Raw genomic sequence first — 23,834 nt, forward strand, 5'->3', positions numbered from 1 at the left:
GATAGATAGATAGATAGATAGAGAGAGAGAGAGAGAGAGAGAGAGAGAGAGAGAGAGAGAGAGAGAGTACACCTAGTTCCACTGCAAGGTTAAGGTGAATTTTTGTTTCTAGAATTCATTACTTTATGCTGTACAGTCACTGTCATTTGCAAAGCGAGGAACAGAGTGTATATGGAGAGATTTTATCTGTCTATAATAAAGTTAAAAAGCATTTGAGTAGTTTCTTCCATTCAGACCATTGGTTCTAATCTACATTAACAAGATCTGATTGTGGAACAAAATTTATTTTACTTTCAAAGTTAGCAAACTTGTAAAATAATTATCATTATTTTGCAAAGGATTTTTTGGGGGATAAAATGCTAGTTTACTTTTCTATTTTACATTAAGAAGTGTAAAAACATATAACATTCTTTTATAAACCAGGAAGTCAAGTAATCATTTTACAGTAGCAATAAACGTCATTTAACGTGGTGGAGCTTTTTAATTCAGCCCAACCGGTTGGGGCTGGTTTAATACGCTGTGCAGTGTTAAGTTGATATGAACAATAAGTTGAGCTCTTGCAGTTGCACCGATCCACCAGGTGGAGTCCAGCTGACGCCGTCATTCAGCGAAGGGGGAAGACAAATGCAGACGCACAGCACCGGCGGAAGCAGAACGTCTCTGTTACGAGTTTGTCAGGAGATGCACATGGAGTCTCTGCACCGACGGGCAGAAAAAGTTAAAAGCTGCGTAGATGGATGTATTTGGTAAACATCACCGAATTAAACCCAATTCAACGCGGGTCCGGGTATGTATAGCTTTGAATAATGGGAGAGAAAAACGTGCATGCGGCTAATCTAACAAAGCTAGTTGGTTAGCATCGTGTTATCCGTCAAAACTGCATGGTCCAAGATTTGTTTCTAGAAATCATTATTTTCTGCTGTAGAGTTTAGTTAAGCTCTACAGCATAAAGAGTCGAAACAAGTGTAAAAAGATCTTGTAGTGTACCACTGTCTCGTGCTGTTATATAGTTGAAGTCTTAGACTTAGGACAGGTGACAAAGTAATGGCGCGGATTTTCCACTCTATCCTACAAAGAAGTAACACTACAGATAGTGTGGGTTGTAAGAAATTATTAATTAAATAAGTCGTCTTGTTCTTATTTCCAGCTGCTACATTAACTGCTTTTCTTGTAGTCTGAACAGTGAGTTGAGCAAATAGAGCAGTTGTTCCAGGTATAAAGAAAGTTATGTTGATGTGCTCAGACACTAAATGATTCTGAAAATGGAACCTGCTTAGTTTTTATTGTACTCTACAGTTTATAACTTGACGTTATTGCTTTTCCTGTAGAATCATGGCATAAGCCACTTACATATGCTGTGTCTGAATCACAACAGTTTAATGGTCGCAGAAGATCCTCATGGTGCATTCAGGTGCACTTTGTACACGAGCTATCTAAAATAACCAACATATTTATGTCGGTGTGCATGACATATTATTTAACACTTTAAAAGTAATTCAGTACCTTTCAATTTTAACGTTATTTGTCTGTTTGATGTGATTTTAGTTGATTAAAGCAAAGCGTTCCTAAATAATAGTGATGTCTTTATATGTTAATTGACATGTTATACTACTGTGGCCTCCTAGAATAGTATTTTGTATTATTTTTTTAAATAAATGAATGATGTTAAGCTGACAGTCCAGTGTCATGGACAGCAGGAAACTGGATTTGTAGTGTTTTTAATGAACCATTATTGTTCACAAGTTGTATGTCCACTCATTTACTCTTAGATTTTTTAAAACCTCATCCCTCTCCTGCGACTCTGCAAGTATTAATCAGGCCTAGAAAATTGAATGGTTGGTGAATAAATGATACCTGTTGTTTGTATTACACTTTATTGTCATTGCACTAAACAAAACTATTAGTGCTACAGCATGTAAGGTGTGTAACAAACTCATTATAGGCCCTAAACAATGCACACACTCATTAGTAAATGATGGATAACTTGCAGCACCAACTCTCTAAAATATTTGTAGCCAAACCATCTACAAATAATGGCACAGTTATTTGAGAATGGATAGAACATTCAAGAACCAATGTTAGTTAATTATAGAAAAATAGTCTTACCAATTTGGAGTTTTTTCAATGGAGATAGGCATGTACTTGTTAATTTGATTACATCATGCAGATAACTAATGTGTAGAGGTTCAACATTTTTGAAACATGTCTTGGCACAAAACATCAGGCCAACACCAGTATGAAGGTATATCAATAATTTTAAATGTTTATCAAACATGTTTTTTGTTGTTCTTTTCCTCATACTTTTACTCAAGTTTAAAACTGTTTCAATCAGATGCCATAGCTATCTGAGTTTTTACTGTGTAGCTAGAGATCAAAGTAATACATTGATGCCCCTTTCTTATCTTTAGGGGCGTATTCCTTATATGCTTTGGGTTGATTATATTAAAGCACCGATTCACAACAAATCTCATCTTTAGTTTTGTTTTACAGAAACACCATCATATTCATTCATTTTATTCAAGGAAAGCCAGCCATCTGCATTAAGTCACAGATTTTGCAGCAACCACTTTTCCTGAATAAACATGTGGCTTGTTGACTGCATTGTGTTGTTAACTTTGCAGCAATTCCTTTTGCTAAACAAGCAGCTATAGCCCAGACTAAGGCGTTTGGAGGAGACAGATTAGATGCACACACACAAAATGTAGAGGCACTGACTCTGGAGTACGAAATGAAAAAGTTAATCAAGTGTAGCTTCTTCAGTGGCTTCATGTAGGAGAGAGATGCAGCTAAACACAAACACCATGCTGCAGCTGCAAAAAAAAATCTCTGCAATAATGGATAAACAAACCAAGACGCATCAATTGCTTCTTCAGTTCCTTTATGTACGAGATGAGGTCAGAAAGACAGGACCAATTATTCAAGAAATAAAAAAAGCTTCTTGTACCTTTCATCTTTCTAAACTAACTTCTGTCCCATGCATTTTCATAAGTTTTTAACCTGTGCTCTGTGCTTATTTGTATCCTCCCCCTCAGCTCCTCTGACCATGAGCAGGGCCGTTGTGACATGGTGATATGTTCTGAGCAGCACCGGGCAGCCGTCGAACCAAGGAGTGACAGCAGTTTACCAATGACTGGTGAAGGCATTGGTTTGGAGGCTTTGGCCTCACCACAGGCGGGGTATTTGGGAAAAGTCAGTGGAACTCAGTTTCCTCTCATTGTTGTCACTTGCGCAAAGCTGAATTGTATTTGAGAGAGACACTGTGACTGGACAGTCCCAATCCAAATTAATTGAAGAAACAAAGAATGAAAAATGAAATTAAGCATAACTGGAAATCTGATGGTAAAAGGCGAAAGTTTTGTTTGTTTGAAATATGTGGCAAATGTCTCACTTTCTCTTTTCTTTGTTTACTTTTCTGTTCTTACATACATGAACTATTGCTATCTATTAAAACTTTCAAAGTGTAAACCAAAAAATAAAACAATTTTCCACCTTTCAATCTACTTACCCTGACATCTTTGCTTACCTGTGAGATTGTGACTGTTTGATTTTTGTTTTGTAGGTTCAGGAAAGAGCTGCTTCACTGGAGGACTGTCCTTGGTGTAACTGCAAAGGGTTGACCTTTGCCCTACGCTCCTACCGGATCAATCTCAAGGAATCCATAACCCTCTGCACAAACCCACAGGTAAATCACAATACTGTTTACACACAAACACATGTTTGTTGGCATTCTGGTAAACATGAGTAAGAAGCCTTAAAATCAAAATAATCTGTTACTGCAGTAATGTAATCTGACATTGAAAAATCAAGACTTTTGTGTAAAACACAATTAAATGTTAGGAAATAGTTTTAACAAAGTTATATCTTTAACCAATCCTCTCACATAATATTTCACTTGATAATTTATTAACTTTATATTGAGTTTCTAGGAACTTCAGTTAGTAAAACCTGACTATATTTCCCAGAAGTTCAAATATGTTGACACTATTTTATTTTTGCCACCAGTCACAAGATTGGATAAGGATCCATATTTATCTCGTCACCACACTCAATGAGCAAGGATGATAATTGAGCCAAAAATAACTCCAAAGCTCACTGCTAAGGGTTGTAGCTAAGAGTAAAAGAGGACATGAAAATTGAAAATTAAACCAAAGTCAAGTTGATCTTGCATGAAATTCCAAATATGCTGCATTTATCTGGAAAAGTGAGCATTCAGCTGTGTTTTAGCTGTCTCTGCCTCAGCAAGTAAACAGAGCAAATTCACCTCATGCTCCACAAAATGTACTTTTTTTTTCAAACTTTGTATGGACCTACATATGTTTTTCTCTAAAGTTGAAGAGTTGTGTTTGGTTTGTAGAAAAAAATGTGAATGTGTATGAGGAACATAAACATATTTAAATTATTCAATTTAGATAGAAGACTTTACTCAACTTTGGTTACTCAGGTATCCCTACTGTTCATGTTACCACTTGTCAACTTGTGTTTTATACTTTCCATAAAGGGAGCATGATATATATTTATAAATTTTTTGGCTTGTGGAATTAAGTTTTTGATAAGCTAATGAACTGCCGGTATGAGTCTAAATGCTTTTCATTATTTGCGTAATCTGTTTTATCTATTGCTCCTGTTATATAAAACTGTTTCTTCTTTTTTCATTTTAAAGCTCATATTATAACCAGAACAACATATGAATACTTATCATTTCTTTGCTAGTCTCACAGTTCTGGTCAGGTGTGTATGATGGGACGGGAGCACTAATATTTCCAAATTAGGATTTTTTCCTTAGAGTGAGATTATTTTACTGCAACAGCACATTAATTTTCAGATTTTTATAATCTTTACAATAAAATTCATCCAGTCTGTGTCATACATGTGTTTGTTTTCCTGACTGTAATTAATAAATGTCTATATATTCCCATATAGTGTCTTTTTCCACTGGTTCCTCGGCCCCTGGAGGATGTTTTGGCGAGCCTGCGTCCTGTGGAGCCTACGGTTGGGAACAAAAGGAAAAACACCTTGGCTGTGGAAGACGTGATTGAATCTCCGCTCAAACGGCAGCGGCTAAGCGAACATGGCAATTTTCGACCACAGAATGTTTCTTACGTGCCTGTCAGCTCTCTAGAGCATTTCTCTCTAAACTCTGTGAGAAATGGCCACAGTGGAAACCCAAACACTGGAAGTGAAATGGTGAATGGATATCACAAGCAAAGTCCAGATGTCAAGACAGCAGAGTGGGACGATGAAGACATTCATGACAGGGATGATCCTGCTCCCCCTGCATGCTCCAGTTCTGTTGGATCGTCTTCAGACGTTTTGTTGGCTAGTAATGGAGTCGAGCCCCTTTCTTTCTCTCCTCACCTTGTCTACCCAGATGCAGCAAAGCAGAACAATGTTCCAGCATTGAACACATGCAGCAGATCCAATTCCAGTCAGGTCATTTATCCACATAATATCAAAACCTCTTCGCCTCTGTGCAATGAACCGACAACAAAGGAATCCCTCAAGGCGGATGTCTTCACGTGTCGACATATTAGCAGTTTCCATTCAGAGAGTCGGGATTCGTTGGACAAATTAGTCTCTGTTCCAAAACAGTTTCTGTGGAGAAACAGCAACAACCTGTGCTGGCTGGACTCTCTGCTGGCTGTGTTGGTAAACTGTAAGAGCTTGAGAAAACTTCGACCTGAACATCAGCCTCAGTGCTCGTCTGTGTGGCAGCTGCTGAGAAAACATGAAGACATCTGTGCTGCAGTCCAGGAACATCAGCAAACTGACAAAGGTAATTTTATTTAATGCATTTACAGCATGGAAGTGTGAGAATTACATGTTATGTTTTTAATATGTTTTCAACATAGATGTCAAAACTCTCATCATGTCCTGACACAAAGTCTGTGAAAAAATCTGTCCTTTGCCTCTTTGTGGTCCTACTGCCATATGCAGAAAAAACATAGCAGGTTGTTTCTGGTTGTTTCAGGAACAACCAATCAGAGCCAGAAGGAGGCGCTGTCATCAGGGTTATAACAGTTGTGTTTTTCATCATAGTTAAGTTTTATTTTGTTGTGACTTTAGGTAGATTTAATTAGCTTTTAGTGTGTTTGCTAGTTGTTATTTGTTAAAGATTGTAGGTTCGTCTTTCTTCGTTATGGTAGTAGTTTAACTTTTTATGCTTCAGTTAATTTGTACACACAGAATTCACAAAGGTCATAGTATTGTGGTTATGTATGCTTCGATTGGGTAATTAATACTCTACAGAACATAGCATTTCAAAAAATGTATTTTATTATTGTTAAACAACTAAATGACTCTGTTGTTTTGCCCCAACGTTTGGTGTCACCATTTTGTGGATTAGCATAAGTGCTGTAATTTGCCAACATCTGATGTTAACTGCTTGTGTTGAGGGGGGATTAATAAATAGATTCATAAATACAAAAATGAAATATTACATTTATTAATTCACTATTTTTCAGTTTTAAAAACACATGGTGTAGTACCAATTAGTCATAGTTTTCCCCTATTAATTGTCACTTTTTTTTCAGTTAATGAAAGCATTTCCTCAGTTTCAGTTTTCATCATTTACTTAATTTTATTAACAATAACCATGGGAACCAGCAAAGGAGCTTGATTTGTTTTCCCTTCTGGTTTATCTCATGTTATACTGTCCGAATGTAGTGAAAGTTTTAACAAATATGTAAAAATACATTTGTTATCAACTAATAGTATGTTGCTTGTTGCGTAATTTAAAGACCGTTTTAAATGTTACTGTTTTCATTTGCAGAACTGAAATGCAAAAGTGACTGTTCATTTTATTGCTTAGATTGCATTTTTCTTCTTTGGGAGATGTTCCAGTTGATCAGAGTGTGTTATAAAACCATAATGCAGGATCTGATTGTGTTTGTTTTGACTGATTTTTGTTTCTGGCTAGATGGTGTTCCCTGGGTGCCGAATCACGTGCTGCAAAAAGCTCATGTTGACCTGCAGAATCTCAGAATGTCTGTTTTCAAGCTACTGCAACCCAAACTGCACTGCAAGCTGGGTAAGATCATGTTAGATTTCTCCATTTGTATTATGTTACTGTTTTGGCCGAGCTTTAATTTTCTGCCTGATGTCTTCAGATGTTCCTTCAGTATTTCCACATAATCTTCTTTCTTCACAAATTTATGAAGTGCACCAGTTACGCATACAGTGGAAGAGTCCCACAGCATGATGCAGCCATCTATTTGCTTTACAAGTGAGATAGTGTTTCCAGACATAGAAGAGGGACGGTGGTTATTATGGCCAAACAGTTTGATTTTTAGTTTAATCAGACCACAGAGCATGTCTCCAGAAATGAAGGTCTTTGTCCCTGTGTGCATTTTCCTTTGAAGTAAAGTTTTTTATTCCTTCAAAGGCCTTTCAGCCCAAGTCAGTCTGTCTGGGGTCATTCTGGGGTCAATCTGCACATTTAAGACCAAAACTTGTTCACCTCTGGGTTGCAGAACTCGTCTTCTCCCTGAGTGGTATGATTGGAAATCCCCATCATGTCTATACTTGCAAACGTGACACCTTTAAGAATCTGGACATTTTTCTCAAGAATGAGCCAGACTTGAACAGCTATTATGATCCACATTTTAAAATGTTGTAACAGCTTAAGCCAGATCCTTTTTTTCTACTTCAGTCAATCGTCTTTGACAGTTAAAATCACTCATCACATTGTACCAATGTAAAAGGCTGAATTTGAGCTTTTAAAGCAGCTATTATGAAACATGACACATCTTGCCCTGTTTGAGGGTGGAAGCATTTTTTTCTTGAATAAAGGTAAAGGAAAATAAAAACATGCTGATACAGACAGGAGAGGTTCACTCTTTGTATTTGGCTTTAAGACATTGAGGCTGTTGACATTTGGTTGTTTAAACATATTCAGAAATTTTGTGTTGCTACAGTTTAAATTAGAGCTTAGACATGTAATCTTTCTCTGAGCTATGCGTGTGTTTGTGTGTTTCAGGTCAGAGGGAAACTCCTGTTTTTGCCATGCCTCTTCTGCTCAAGTTGGACTCCTGGGTGGAGCGTCTCTTCCAAGCAACTTTTCACTGGGAGTTTCAGTGCAGCGCATGCAAAGTTATCACAAAAGAAAGGTGGGTGATGGTTTTTTATGTGCAATAACTCAAACAGAAGCCTAAGAAGGAAACATCCTTAAGCTTGAAACTCTTAGCTCTTTTAAAATTTTCATCTAAAACCATATTAAATTAGAATATTAATTTATTCTTCTAAAGTATTAATGTTTAGCGTAATTTTGAGAATGATTTCCCTCACAGTTCTCATGGTACATTACGTGTTATAACGAATGCTGGTACTAAGTTGGATTGTGGCTGATAAATATTATAAATCTTTCTGCTTCAAAGTCTTTCAGTTTAACAAATTCTCTACTGATTTTTGTCTCTGTAAATGACAGGATTATTCCATTTGTTTTGTCTTTTGTTTGGTTTTCCTCTTCAGGGTTGAAAAAACTCTCCCAACTTTCACAAATATTGTGCCTGATTGGACTCCTCTCAATGCAGCTCATTCAGCTCCTTGTATTGCATGCTGCAAGAAGAACGAGAGAAGGACGATGTTACTGGAGAGGTAAAGTTCCATATATATATAAAATATATGCATTTTGCATTTGAGATAAAAACAGCTTCAGTGAAAAATGTTTATCTTCCTATTTAACACCATGTGCTTATTTATTTGCATTTTTTAATGTATTTCTAAAATGGTACAAAACTGCTTAAGTAGTCAAATGAAAATTGCATAGAATGTACCATTTTATTTTATCTGACTGTCAGAATAGATAAACTGATTGTTAAAGTAATCGCTAAACATCTTATCAAACGTGTCTAAGAGTCAATAGCTGCTGAAGCAGCTGATACAATTCAACATAAAGGTCATAGATAACATCATCACCATCCCCACATCATGATGCTGCCATTATCTAACTGTGGTAATGGAGTTTTCTGTACTGAATACAAATTCATGATATTTTATACACATTTCTAAAAAGAAAATTTCTGGACACCTGTCAGGTTTTTAGTAACTTGATTCAGTCTCAGACTTTTTTGTCCTTGTGTCTTTTTGCAGTGTACCTCCAGTGTTTGCACTGCACTTCGTGGAGGGGCTTCCTCACAACAACGTCAGGAACTACGCCTTCAGCTTCAAGTGGAAACGCTACTCAGTGACTGCCGTTATCCAGTACAGCCAACAACTCAAGCACTTCATCACCTGGATTCACAATGAGGATGGTTGGTGTTAAAGATTAGTGGTTGTCTAGAAATCTGAAGGTTGCGAGTTGGATTCCAACTCACATTTGTGATTCTTATATTGTCTTTGTATTTCTACATGCATCTAGTTGTCCACCTAGTGAGTCTCTCATGTTGTTTATCCATTTGCCCTTTAATTCCATCATTCATCTATTTTATCAGTCATTGATCTGTCTATCTGTTGATTCATTCATTCATTCCCCCATCTGGCCTTTGGTCCTTGTATCCACTAATTTTGTTTTTTGTTTTTAAATTCAGTTCTTTTACACTCTAGATTTCTGTTGTTGATGTAGTATTTTAAATGCAACATCTCCAGAGAGAGGCTGTTCTTGCTGTGTGCTTCCTGTCAGCTGGTTGAAAGAAACCTACACATTTCCCGACCTAAAAATATCCTCCAAATTCAACTGTTTGTAATTACTTGGTGTTGCAAAAAAAAGAAAGAAAAAAAAAAACCCTGATTTCTCTTATTACACAAACACTAATTTACAGCGAAGGTTGGCGAGCTTCGAGTGGCTGACTGCAGGTCGACCACCCACCCAACTAATTTAAATGCTACTGGCTTATTACGCTCCCAGATACTCCGTAAAGAGCAGAACAAGGAACTGGTATAATAGTGTGCACAATAACAAAAGTTTAATTGAAACTTTGGTTCAGTTTTGTGGCTCTTTCTTTGCACTTTTTGCGTAAGTCTGTATCAGTTTAATACATTATCAACCACATGGCTTTTGTTAATTCAGTCTTTTTCAGTTCTGGTCCTCAGGCCCCTCTGCCCTACATGTTTTAGGTGTTTCTCTTCTGCCACACACCTGGATTGAATCTGGTTGATTAGCAGCCTTCTGCAGTACTTGTAATCATTTGGATCATCAGCTGTTCTGGAATAAAGACACATCTAAAACATGGAGAGCTGAAATTGAGAAGCACTGCGTTAATTTAACCTGACCCATGTCTAATTGTCATGTTTGTTCCTTCAGGATCATGGCTGGAGTATGATGATTTAAAACATGCTTGTGAGACCCACCAGCAACTGCAGATCCCTGCTCAGGAGATCCATGTTGTCTTCTGGGAGGAGGAAGAGGAGACGCTGTCATCCTGCTCTCTGTCCAACGTGTTGCTAGAACCGCCTTCAGTTGATATTGAAGCGGTTCCCAGTTTGAAAGACTTGAGCTCAGAAGAACTACCAACCCAGACTCTGGATCAGTCTTTTCTTACCTCTCACAACGACACCGATATCGTCTGCGCTCTGTCAGGAGACTGCGGCGCCACAGCTGATGTCAACACATCGATAGGTGCCTCCACCCTGCTTGACACCTTTGAGGGCCTTACACACGATGATTTAATCACACTCACCCTGGTGGAGTTCCAGCCTGATTTGCTTAAATCTGAGGTGCAACCTGTAAAGGAAACCCAACAAGCAGAAGACCAGAGTAGTCCTGTGACAACTGAAAATGTAATTTCTTCTTTACCGGACAGCTCCGTCCCTGCGGCAGGGGGCAACAATGATGCCCAGTCTGGTCCCAGTGAGTCAGAGTCGTTGGACAACTTGGTGAGTGATCCCACGTTTGTACCCAATGCAAAAAAACGACGAGGTAGACCACCGAAACTTAGGAAAACTGTCGGGAGGCAGAAAGGTAAAAAAGCAGCTTTCTCCAAAGATCCTCCGCCTGAATCCTCTGAGACACCCGAACCTTTGGAGCCACCCGAATCCGTTTGCCCTCCTCAAAGTGACACAGCTGCTGTTCCAGAGCAGACATCCTCGGTGTCTTCTATTAACAACTCCCCTCTGCTCTTGACTCAGAAAGATCGCTGGTCTTACATTCTAAGCAGACACCCTGCTAATCAATCTTATAAAAACATTTCACATCCTCCTCCCACACAAAATGGCGTAATATCTGAAGTGAAGCCACCTCATCCTGTTCACTCCACTCCCAACCCGGTGAAGAAGCCCCCGGTTCCTGCCAGAGTCCCCAGACATCCGCTCAGTACAGAAGAACGTACGGGTCTCCCACCAAAAGCTGCAGAGATGTACGGTGGTTTTGGTGCAAAAAATCCCAACCCTGTCATTCCTCTTCCATCCTCGTTACCTCCAGCTATCCCGTCTAACCATGTGACAGCACCTGTCACATGGACGTCTAGTCCGTCTCCTCAGCTCACTGAAATATCTTCATTTAAAACACCGGGAAGCTCAAAGGTTTCTTCAGGTCTGAGTGACACTGAAACCCTGAGATACAAACTCTTGAAGAAGCTTAAAGCTAAGAAAAAGAAGCTGGCAAAGCTGAACCAGCTGCTGGAAACTAGAGGAGGGGCCCACCTCAGACCGGACAGCACCAACCTCAACTCTCCAAGCACCGTGAGCTCCAGCATCTGTGACGGCTCTGACCTGTTGTCCCCGGCCACGACAGCCAGCAGCTTTTCCCCGGACAGCACTGGTTTCCTGGAGATGTTGGTTGGCGAGCAGAACGGGGCGAACCAGCTGGACTGTGTGGTCAGCGGTGTCGGAGCTGTGACTCCCACCAACTATCAAACAACTCAGCATGAAGATCACAACTTCCTGGAGGAGTTTGAGTTTTTCTCACATTTCTTAAGCTGACCGACAGAGATTGAAGACGTTGGTGCACTTTAGCTTTTTACTTTTCATTACACTGAATGCTACAAGCACAGTTAACTGTGAAAACATAAGATGGTTTTGTACGCTGACTCGCCTGTTCATTTACGTAGGAGTCCTTATGTTTGTCTATGACTACAATTTTACAGCAAATAAACTCGATCACAATTTTTTTTTTCTGTAATTTGTATTTTTTTCCTTTACCTTTTTCGAACATTGTGCTTTGTTGTTCTTGTGTATTGTATGCAAAAAGATCACAGAAGTCTGGTTAAAGGTTGAAACATTTTTTATTTTTTTTTACAAGTGACTTGAAGCTGAGAGGTTTTTAATGCCATTAAAAAAATTCCAACTTGTTCATTTGAAAATGACTAACCTTTGGCCAACTGTTAATGTAATAAAGTATTTATACTGCTTTTGATTTGAGTTGCATTTACTTTATAATCCAGTATACATACAGTGTTCATGAACGAGTTAAACATTCAGAAGTCTCTGACGGTAAGAGACCACTTTTGTGCCACTTTTGATTCAAGTTGATATGAAATCTGCAGAATAAAAAGCGGACAGTAAAAATGTCAAGTTCCCATACCGGGAGTCGAACCCGGGCCGCCTGGGTGAAAACCAGGAATCCTAACCGCTAGACCATATGGGACCTGGTTGAACACCATCACAAGGAAAATCTTCATATATTCTGGGGTCCATTTTTCCACTGCACCAAGAGTAGTATTTTCAATGCGACAGGTCAGGAGTAGGTCGTCGGTTTTCGCCTTTTAGATTTCATTTCGGTCCGGGCTTCTTTGTCAGTCTTATCCAGACACTTCCCTTCATGTGGTGGGATTTATAATATAATAGGTATTCATTCAAGAAGAATTTGCAATTGTGTATGAAACTTAAATTTATGTTGAAAAATGATGAGATGCGTTCATTACACAGTAGACAATGACAAGGCTGTTTAAAAACAGGAAGAACAAAGGAAGCCGTTTTTCCACACGCAGGCGCTGTTTGACTAAAATTAAAGCTAAATCATCTTACTGACGCAGCTCACTTCTTCATTACTTTTGTATGAATTACATTTCGATATGTAGTCAATATGACATTCACAAATGTTCAAATTATTCTGGCTCTGCAACCACGCTGCCTTGAAAAGTCAACTAATTAACTTTTAAAGCCTCACAGGGTTGTTAGAGAATATTTGTGAAGAAACGGAACACACCACACAGGTAAAGCTTTTAAATCGTGGTTAGGTTACAAAATAACTTCCAACATTTCACAGTGCACTCATCAAACCGTCATCTCAAATTAGAAAGACCATGGCATAACTTCCTGGGACATGGCAGTCCACCTAACCTGACGAGCTGGGAAAGGATGATTTTAATAAGACAAACAAGCACCATACAACTCAAGTTTAAGAAACTATTAGACATGCAGAGTGGAGGAAAAGTTGATGAAATCCTTATTTTCCTAAGCCAGCCATGTAGGAGGCATCTCAAGCAAGGGAATTTATTTGCATCTTTTACTTCTATTTCACAAAGTATTTTTGAATTGAATTTAATTTCCAAAATAATTTCCTTTTCTGTCTTGGTTGACCAGATGTAGAGAAACTACCTGTAGTTCCTCTACATATAGTAAAGGAACGAAATAGACATAAAACCAACGGACCCAACATGACTCCTGCCAAGTAAATATAATCACTATTCTCCAGAAATTTCACCAAAAATAAACATTATCTCCCATGATGGGAACAAAATTTGCAAAGGATGAATAATAAGCATGAACTTCTGACACAGGAACACAAACATACAAGCAGACACACAGACCTTTGTGTTGAGCCAGAACATCATTTACATAAAGAGGAAGGAAGAATCTTTGTGTGTTTGTTGGAGGTGCAATAGTAGCAATAAGAGAAGCATCTGTGTGTCTGAATTCAAATAAACGTTCCTGAATGTGAAAGAGCAGCGTTGTTCTCCCCAGCTTCAGAGACCATCCAGCTCTTACGATTTTGTCATGGAGTCCAGCAAAGTGGTGGAAAATATCTACCTGCTGGTCATCGTCACACTCATCAGTGTTCTTCAGAATGGTGAGATAAAGACAATGGTTTTTAAGAAATTTTAAAAACAATTTTCCAAACTGCGTAACAGTTTTCTGTTTGTGTTTTCAGTGTTTTTTGCTCAAAAGGTTGAAAGAGAATGCAAGAATCGTAACACGAGCACGTCTGCTTTTGAGCGAGTGTCTTGTGCAAAGTGAGTGCCCTTTTCTTATCTCTTAATTTCTCTGAAGACTGAAACCAGAAGTACAGTAAAATGTCCCTTGGTCAGTTTTAAATTTAATTCAAATTACTCCAAATATTACCCAACACTGGAAGACTGTTCCTAGTTTCCTAAACTAAATGATGTAAAAAAAAAAAAAAAAAATGCCAGTAAATAGCTTGTAAATAGCCAGTAATTTACAAACAACCTTTATTACTTTGCTTTTTATGAAAATAAATAATATTTTTGTTTAAAAAGTACTCATGCAATATGCTTAGTTTAAAACTTGTTTTGGCTTTGGTTCAAAAAACTTAATTTGCATTCTCAAATATCTAATTTATGATAAGAGCTTAATTAAAAAGAAGTTTATAACATTAACAAAACTTGAACTAGATGAAAATCCTGTTTAGGAGATTATTATTTTTTCTTTTTTCTGTTGCTTAGTGTTTGAATCTACTGTTTGGGAGTGAGTTACATCACAGACTTTTCTCTGGTTACTCCATTCGTCCACAGGCAGCAACTCTCTTCCTGTTTTAACAGAAAATGTTCAAGCCATATCCTCTCTTTTGTTTGCTAGGCAGAATAAAAAAAATTCTGATCTTCTGAACTGCTTTCTACATTTTAAAGAGTCGTTTTTCAGGAAACATTCATACAAAGCAGCTCAGGAGTTTACAATCACTCACAGGTATTATGTAAGATTAGGATTTGAACAGTTTTGATCAAGACTAAAGACCCATTTGGTTAAAATTGTCCTTTGATTAAACAAACCTGTCGTTGTTTTCTCTTACTTTGCCACTGCAATGTCATGTTGTTGTATGAATCATATGATCGCTCAAAAGTTCAGTCAACTCTGCACTGAACTGATTGAGAAAGCGTGTCTAGCTGTTTGATAGGTGGGGCATGTTATACAAACCTTTGATTCACAGATCAATGTTTTGTTTCATTGCTTTGTTCTCATGATTCATTCAAGTTTAAATTCATGACTCAATCTGAACATCTGAACAATCTTTCACTTTAGGATTGACCACATCAACTATTAGAACAGCAGAAAACTTGAGGGGAGTGGGGGTTCAAAATCTAATTCAACGAATTCTAAACTAAATCTAATTCAGTTTTTCTTGTGTGCAGCTTTAGACTCTATGACAACTATGTTTCCGAGTTACTACAACTGAGCATTTAAAAAGCTTAACCCCACAGCCATTAACTCATTTTTATTGCTGCAACTTTCTGCAACCCTTTAGCAATTTCTTCAGCCCATCATTGCAAATTATTTCCCTTTAGTTAATTACAGCTGTTACCGATTATGTGTTCTTTGATGGTTGCAACTTGTCCAGTCTTAACATATTTATTGTTTGTCTTGTCTTGGGCAGTATAGGTAGAGAGATTTTTGTATTTCTATCATTTTATTTTTCTTACAATTGTATTTCTACTTAACAAATACAATTTGCTTAATCGTAGCCGGAACTGCATGGACGCCTACCCCACTTTTCTGGCAGTGATGTGGTGTGCAGGAGTTTGTCTCAGTCAAGGTAATGATTAAACTTAGTCAACAGGCATGCTTTTGTCCTTCATTTTTACAGCCATGGGGGTCTGACTCATTTGAGAGGAGTTATTTTAACAAGGAATACTTCTTATGTTTACTGGAATCATGTAATTCAACATTTCCAGCTGCAGTGAAACAGAGTGTACCCATTTTTTTAGGATGCGACACTTACACTTAACTGTAAAACAACATGGACTATAGTCAAACATATCATTTGACAATCTTTTTTGGCATAACGAATTTAAAAAAATCTCGATATCTGGATGCATACTTAATGCAACCAGATTAGCAGATCAAATGATTGGCAATAGTCTCAGTGGCACAAACAAGGTGTAGCTGTTCGAGACAATAGCCACTTTTTAAATTTGTTTTTTTTTAAAGCATGATTATAAGTGGGGAAAGGACAAGCTTGAAGGGTTTATGTATTGATTAATATACAAAGGTTTATGAAATGCTGGACTCTACTCAAATGATTCTAGAATTTTAATTTTCATTACAGCAGCATGCTGTAATGAGGGATTATGTAAGAGGCTTAAACTTTGTAATATTTGTGGCCCCCATCTGTTGCCCCATACAAATATTTCTTATTATTATTTCTTATTATATATTATATATATATCTTATTGTTATACTTAAGAGCTTCTAAAATATGCATTAAAAAAATTCAAGAATGTTTCAGACTTAATAGATTTACTTGGCTCTCAAAGTGTACACTTGTCATTACATCTATGCTATAGTAGGTCATGCAAGTGTAAAAAAATGTTTGTACGAGTTATCAAATCCAACTTCTTTGCCCTATCGCTTCCTCAAGCCCCTGCAGCCTTCGCTGGGATCATCTACCTTTTTGTCAGACAGAAGTACTTCATTGGATATCTGGGACAGAGCTCTCAAAGGTAAGCCAGTTTATCCAGTGAGATATCTACTATGTATATAGAAATCATTTTTGACTAGTTATTTTATTGCACAGCACTCCTGGATACCTGTTTGGAAAACGCATCATCTCCTTCCTGTCCCTGATGTGCATTGTAGGCGTCTTCAACTACCTGCTGTGGAGCTATTATGGCAGCGACTACAAGGAATACGTAGAAACTATCACAAACGCTGCATCTGCTCTCCTGCTCCTCCCGTAGCTCAGTGTCACATATAGGGAGGAACATAAGTACTGAACATGCCATTGAATTTTTCTTATCGCTAATGGGGCTATTGACATGTAACACAAATAATTCACACACACGCATAATACAAAAAAATAAGTCTATAATTTCAGCTAGTTGTAATAAAGCATAATGGCAAAGGAAATAGCAACTGAGCACAACAAAAACTAGCTTTAAAGAAGGCATAGATAGCTAAGAACGCCACGGAAATATATCAGCACTTAAAAAGCAACAGTACTCCCTATCAGCAACAAATTCCTATTAAAACCTATAAAGGAGATTACTTCCAGCATGCAAGAAGTGGGAATCAAGAAATGCAACCTCATTGTTCCAGAACCTACTGAAGGAATTAATTACAGATGTGTTTCTAAACTGCTGAATGTTCCAGTAAACAGAGATTACTGGAACGACCTCGGGGTGGAAAGAATTTTACCATAAACCAGCCACAACTAAGTACTCGTCACAAGATTTTCAGCAGAATAGTTAAAATAATCTGGAAAGTTGTCCAAGAGTCAACGACCACCAAACGCGGCACGAGCTGGTCCTGTTGGTTCATGAGAACAGAGAGCAATTTGGTGGAGAAATGTAACTCCACATCACTAAAACAGAATTATAAAGTTTGATGGTGGGAACATACATAAATCAAATTAGGGTGGATTTTAGCTAATGGTCTCAGAAAACAAAGCAAACAGATAATTGAATGGGCTAGACTAAAATTAAGCTGAACAGGCAGAAATGGAAATCAAACAGATGAAGATTAAATTCTTCCTAACCAACGTAAGGTACTAGTTTCTTTCAAGGGATAAATTGTCAAATATTTTTATTTTAGTTCTTGCTTTATTTCTCCAAGTAGTTTTTCTAATCCTCCCAGAATGTTCCACTTTAAATTGTAGACCAAGTTGTTGTGTTGATTTTGTCGTGTAGTACTACTTGGATTATTACTATTATCTGTTCATGTAAATAGCGTCATTACATAAGTTCAATGCTTTTATCATATCCCACATTCAAGGTAAAATAATTAAAAGGCTTTAATCACATGTCAAAAGTTTCATTTCATTTTATTATGTAAAAATATTGTACAAATTTAAGAAAAATAACCCCAAATAAAACAGAAATATTCCAAACATGTTCAATCAATGTACAGCACATACAACTGTGGAATGCAGTTGGAGAAAAAGAAAAGCAAAAAAAAAAAAAAACCAAAACAATATATGTACATGTTACATTTTGTTTATTTACATGTATAATATGACTAATCTCAACTGCATCCCACATTTTCTTTTCAGTCTTTGCTGGTGCTTTTCCTCCCACTGAACAGCAGATGAATCCCAAGCCAGTAGCTCAAATACCAAACTCCTGACAAAGCAGCAGAGTTCAACTGATCGGCTTCTCATTCACTGATGAGAACACTCCTCTTCATTTTTCTTAAAATGTGCAGCAACAGATGCTGGAAAACTTAGCAGATACAATCCTTATGGTCTCCCTCATGTGTTTCTTATCAGTCTCAGCTGTAAAAATAAAGCACAGGGTTAAATAAAAAACACTTAAATGTACATTTTATGATCAGGAGAGCATAAGAACAGTTGACTTGCCTGAAATGATCTTTTGCTGCGGCCCAACCAGTGAGGGAAGTCAAATAGGGCATCAGAGTAGTACTTAAGGGTGAAGGAGGCATCCTTCCACGTTGGATTATATTTCATCAGGTTCTCAGCAATGAGGCCTTCAGCAGCCAAACTCTGCAAGATTTCACTCAAGTCAATCTGAAATGGAAGAAGAGCCACATTGAGTTATCAAAAAATTATTTGCAGCAGCAGTAAATTAAGAATAAACACAGAACAAATAAAAACAGTTGAGTTTACCTCCACCCTGTAGCTCTCTCCCGCCACAGAGGAGATGGTCCAGTTCAGGCCTTTCTCCATCTGCCACTTCATCATCTGATCCCCACCATTGATGGACAACATGTACTCCTGCAGAACTATAAAATATGGAAGACAGTTTAAATAGGGACAAGTAGGAGTTTGTAGTTATACACACAAAAAAATGTCCAAGTGACCTCAATTCTGTGCTGCCTTTATGCCAATTACTCCACCCAGCTGCAAGTTGCCCAACATGAGTCATTTAAACCGGTGGATGCAACCAAATGAAAAACACTGAAACTCGCGGAGCTGCAGGATAAAAGGGACATTTACCTCTGGGCTTCATGGGCCCCTTCTTAATGGTTTCTAGCATGTTTTGATCACAGAGAGAAACCAACACATAGATCCTCTTGGACAGCAGACTTTTCCTCATGCTGGTGTACTCCCACAAATTGTGCATTTTAAACTTCCTATAAGAGAGGAGGAAACGACATTCAATGAGTCTCACAGATTTATTGAATACTTTATTCTGTGTGATGAGTGTGCCTGTCACTCACCTTCCTAGTGAGTTCTGGAAAACTACATCAAAATCCCCGGAGTGAAACTTATCGATGAAAACCAGGTTCTCTTCTCCACACTGGACCTGGTATTCCGAGCCCACGGCCTTCACGGTGAAACCCTCCGGTGGGTTTTTCAGGAACTGACCCAGTTCTGTCACCGTGGTCCCGTTGGGTAGAGTGTTTATCGTCATGGTGTCCCGCTGCCTGTCTCTGAGCTTCTCTTTCAGGAGCCGCGACAACTGTTTACAGGATAACTGAGTCAGCTACAGCGCGAAGAACTGTTATGTAGTTGCAACCAAGCATGACGCAACTTCCGGATTCTGCCTACCAAAATAAAAACTCACAGCCTGGATTTGGTCACGGACATAATAAAGTACAGAAAAGAAGAAGAAGCATTTAGTCATTAGAAAAAAAGGAAATCAAACAGTTGACTACTTCATTAAAATGGTCTGAGTGAAAAAAACAGAAAGAAAACGTTGTTGGAAAAGTAGAAGATCAGAAAAGGTACAGCACAAAAGTATTGAAAGTTTTTACCAATGAACGTTCTTGAGGGGAGGAATGGTCACTTCACCAGGGTGGCATAAAAAACAGGAAACTCCAATACAAAGCAGTGTATAAAGAAGAAGAAAAATCTCAGTTTTTAACAAAACAAAAAATGTATCCAGCTGCATTTACTCTGATATTGAAATTACAGCTATGAGCATCATTAAGGAAGAAAAACAAAATAACTTTGGCAACAAAGCTTGCTGTCGAATTTAAATATCACTGTATTTACAGTATTAATGTAGAATTTAAGTTATTTAAATTGTAAATGCAAATGTTTTGTTTTCTAAACTGCTTTCGAGGTTGTGATAGTAGACCGACATTATCTTAAATATGTTTTATCTTATCAAATTCAATTAACCTCAGAATCTTACTAATTTTGAATTTGTGGCAGGATAAAGCCTTCTATTCTATGAAAATAATAAATCTTGAAACACTTTCAGCATATGCAATACGACAACACGGCCATTATTACTTCAAATTATTTCATTACAGTTCTATATCTTCAAAAGTGTATTCATTCAGTTGAATGCACGGCACTTCCAATAATTACTTTATTAACATGCACCATGTGTGATCATACTTTTATTAGGTGCCTCTTTTTTTGCACTTCTTTCTTCATTATGCAGTTCCCAGAACAATTGCAAATTCTTAAACAAAGATGAACAAGTAGAGTAAACTCTCTCCTGCATTAACACGAACATGTCCCTTATCTTTTATGTGAACAATCTGTTCCGTGAAATGTGGCTGTGCTGTTGCAATGCTTTGATTCATGATTTGTGTACTCTGTTTGAATAGTTTCATGACTTTAGCAATGCTGCCACTATTAAAAATAGAACCCTCCTACAAAGCAAACTAAAGAGGCATATATTCTTAAGTGGAGAAATCCACTTAAACATAAACTCCAACTTTTGCTTATTTTGTGAAACCTATGGGAAAATTTAAATTGTGTAAAAGTTTTCGATTGTATATCAGGTCACATGGGCTTTAGAAATCCAGTAGAAGTATTTGTGCAGCTTTTTTAACTATCAGTGCAGGGTGCGACTTGCAGGAGTTTTTTAAATAAATAATATAAAATGTAATATTTAAATAAACTGTTTTGGGTGTTTATTGATGTAAAACATTTAAGTGTGAAAGAAAAGAGAAACTATGGATGAAATCTGTAAGGATAATTCTTTTTACAGTATTTTTATAACCATAGATTTATTCCCACTTGTGGTTTAAGTGACAGCTCACCCTTTCATCTTCCAGCTTTACCCTTTGCAAACAATCTTGTTTTTTGCAGCCCTTCCTCTTCCTGTAAGATCCTCAGAGAAACATTATTCTGTTTTGACCCAAATACTTTTGTGTCTGCATTCGACTTTAATGCTGGTATTGTTTGACAAACCACCTGTTTGTTTTAGAGCTTGTCCTTGTGTACACGCTTCAGAATTTTTCATTACTTATTCACATGCATGATTTACACACATAGACCAAATTGTTGGTACCAATCTATTAACAAGGGATTGGTTTCAGTGACAATAAAACCAATTTTAAAATAACTTGAAACTGACAAAAATAATTCTATTCTCATCATACTTACACTAATTGTAGGCAGGATGTTAAAACTTATATTTTCTATCTAATTTAACATCTTACCTCAGCCTGCCGGTTTTCTTCCATTCGCCATTGTTTCCTATATTACTTGATTCTCTTCTCCCTTTGTTCCCATTTACCTCTGATTCACTATTCTGGTTTGCTTTGTCATTTCTACTTCTTCTCAGCATTTAAACTCCAGAATTTTCATTTGCTGTTATTGGATACTTTTGTTATTTGCTTCCCAAGTTCCAAGACCTGTTCAGCCTGCATGATTTGGAAGTGTGACCACCATGGACTGAATGGTTTTGTTCACTTCCTTCACTGCCATAGCTAAAGCTACAGAGACACTACAATTCTAAACCAGCGGAGAAAATTGATATCAATTACAACTTCTGTCAAATTCTACCTGGGCAAGCCATGTAAATGGGAGAAAACCCGGACTGTCTGTGAAGTGAGATTTTAATCTAGTGGAATAGCACAGGAAGGTAAAGGAAAACCTACTCATTTCCAACCTAGTTCTGTTTATCAAATATTATGCATTTTGCTCTGAAACTAAACCAGTTCTAAGCAAGTGAAGCCTATTCTTTTGCCAGAATTTTTTTTCCAGTCACCTTGATTTTTGTATACACTGAAATAAATAAATATGTTGCGCTTTTATAAAGAAAATTAATTCATGTTTGCTGTAAACATCTGAAGATAAAATTTAGTACGGAGTCATCTTAACATAATTCCACAATTTTGTGTGTTTTATGTGTGAAACCTCGCTAGGTTTTATTTCCAATCTTGTTCTTGACACCCTTCTAGAAAAATGATAGGGTTTTATTTTTGAATATTTATTGGCTTTAAGAACATTATACTTTTCCAGCCTGATTTTATTGTCACTCCTATTTATTTGTTAGCTTTGCTGCATGCTACACCATGCCTTTGTACACACATCTCTCATTTCTTTATAGGGTACTTTAACTGATTTATGCAAAATATGTACGACTCAAAGCTGTGTTTTTCATCTAATATTCTGTTTGCGCCTCTGGTGAACATTTTGCCACCTCTTTTGTGCCAAGAATCTTTTGATATAAGAAATTTATGTTAGAGAGTTACATTTTGATTTACGTATGAGTAGACAGTGCAAAGACTAATTGTCCTTAGTTGGATTTTAATTGACTTGTTTTCCATTCTGTTGCATAGATCATCAAAAACTAGGCTCACACTATGTGGTTGAATGTGCAAAGAATGTAAAAAAATATTAAGATGTTATTATTGGATGTTTCAGGCTGCAAATCATAAAAATTCTTCAAATTAGATAAAAGTATCCTCAGATGAAACACATGCTGCTCTGTTATAGTATGTTTGGTGATAAAATAAGAATGCAGACACAATCAGTAAATATAGATACACCCAATCATTAATGATTCACTAGGTAGACCAAACCTTTTCCAGTAATAACTGGAAACTGACTGTCCTTTCTATGACCTCATTGGTCTTTTTCATTGCAACTGACCTAACACTGTCTTTGCATAATGTTGTATCAGTCCATCAGGTCCCAGGCTTTGGACTAAGCACAACTCTGAGGTCAAGCTCATATCTGGATTTTGACTGCACCATTGCATTTCTTTCACAGTTTAAAATTTCAGCCATTCTCTGGAAAATTGGCGACTTGATTTTGACATAGTTGTTCTGTGTTCCTACATGGTCAAAGAGCAAGGTCAGATGTTGGACATATGTTTTTTTTTTTTTTACATGTTTTTACATTTGTCTTTAGATAATCTAGAGTTTATGTTAATTTCATTGTCTAATAATAAGCACAGGTAAATTCCAATCCCTCAATGTATTTGACACAAATGTTTGTTTTGGTAAGATCTATTTGCTTTACAGCAAGTTCAACGCTGAATGTCATAGTCAAACATCTCAGCTTTTGTCTCTCTCAGACAAAGAAAATTGCTGCACTAACCATGCCATTCAGCATGTTTTTAAAACTGCCTCTGTCAGTGATTTAAGGTAATCATCGCCAGTAGGTTAGTAATTTTCCTTCCCAAGATGTTTGTTTCAAAGTGCATAATTGCAAAACGCCTAAAAGGGAAAAACCAAGTCCAGCTCCTGCTTGATGCCTTTTCCAGTTTAACCTATATACTTTACTCATTTCAAGTCATCTGTCTCACATATCCAGAAATATGCAAATTGTTCCCAAATGAGAAGTATCTTTAATCCTTGTAATGGCAGCAGACTTAAAAGCATGGGCAGGCTTCAAAGTGAAAATACAGGGATGTTATATGAAAACTAGAAGCCAAAACAGCATTTCTGGAGTTTTATGCTGTCAAGAGACTGAAGCTGAATTATGTTAAACACCTTGTTTATTAAAGCAGGTGTGTGATGGTGCATTTAATTCCAAACCAATGTGATAATCTCATTGCAGTCTGTCCTGAAAGTTGATTTTTAAAGGGGCCAAGACCTTGCAGGAATTTTAGAACATGTGAAGATAGGATGGCAGGTCA

The 23,834-nt window shown here is 37.3% G+C and overlaps 3 protein-coding genes and 1 non-coding gene across 4 annotated transcripts; 2 read left to right on the plus strand and 2 right to left on the minus strand.

Annotated features, from left to right (window-relative positions):
• Positions 1–625: 625 nt before the first annotated feature.
• uspl1 (ubiquitin specific peptidase like 1) lies at positions 626–12,286 on the plus strand. The gene is made up of 9 exons (XM_055051522.1): positions 626–787; positions 3,033–3,189; positions 3,560–3,682; positions 4,921–5,773; positions 6,917–7,027; positions 7,976–8,105; positions 8,467–8,592; positions 9,088–9,248; positions 10,238–12,286. Exons 1-9 carry the CDS (start codon positions 738–740, stop codon positions 11,851–11,853), a joined length of 3,327 nt encoding a protein of 1,108 aa, XP_054907497.1. The 5' UTR covers positions 626–737; the 3' UTR covers positions 11,854–12,286.
• A 159-nt stretch (positions 12,287–12,445) lies between these two features.
• On the minus strand, positions 12,446–12,517 carry trnae-uuc (transfer RNA glutamic acid (anticodon UUC)). The gene has a single exon. It is a non-coding gene; the product is annotated as a tRNA-Glu (tRNA).
• A 1,241-nt stretch (positions 12,518–13,758) lies between these two features.
• On the plus strand, positions 13,759–17,845 carry alox5ap (arachidonate 5-lipoxygenase-activating protein). The gene is made up of 5 exons (XM_055051434.1): positions 13,759–13,942; positions 14,024–14,105; positions 15,570–15,640; positions 16,466–16,547; positions 16,622–17,845. Exons 1-5 carry the CDS (start codon positions 13,870–13,872, stop codon positions 16,782–16,784), a joined length of 471 nt encoding a protein of 156 aa, XP_054907409.1. The 5' UTR covers positions 13,759–13,869; the 3' UTR covers positions 16,785–17,845.
• A 4-nt stretch (positions 17,846–17,849) lies between these two features.
• Positions 17,850–19,522, minus strand: LOC129373479 (mesenteric estrogen-dependent adipogenesis protein-like). The gene is made up of 5 exons (XM_055051433.1): positions 19,222–19,522; positions 18,998–19,134; positions 18,668–18,783; positions 18,401–18,568; positions 17,850–18,316 (listed from the first exon to the last, which is right to left on the minus strand). The coding sequence occupies exons 1-5, from the start codon at positions 19,413–19,415 to the stop codon at positions 18,293–18,295; spliced, it is 639 nt and encodes a 212-aa protein (XP_054907408.1). The 5' UTR covers positions 19,416–19,522; the 3' UTR covers positions 17,850–18,292.
• Between the last annotated feature and the right edge of the window lie 4,312 nt (positions 19,523–23,834).

This window comes from Poeciliopsis prolifica, unplaced genomic scaffold (genome assembly GCF_027474105.1).
Source record: "Poeciliopsis prolifica strain line A6 unplaced genomic scaffold, Auburn_PproV2 SCAFFOLD033, whole genome shotgun sequence".
Classification (NCBI taxonomy): domain Eukaryota; kingdom Metazoa; phylum Chordata; class Actinopteri; order Cyprinodontiformes; family Poeciliidae; genus Poeciliopsis; species Poeciliopsis prolifica.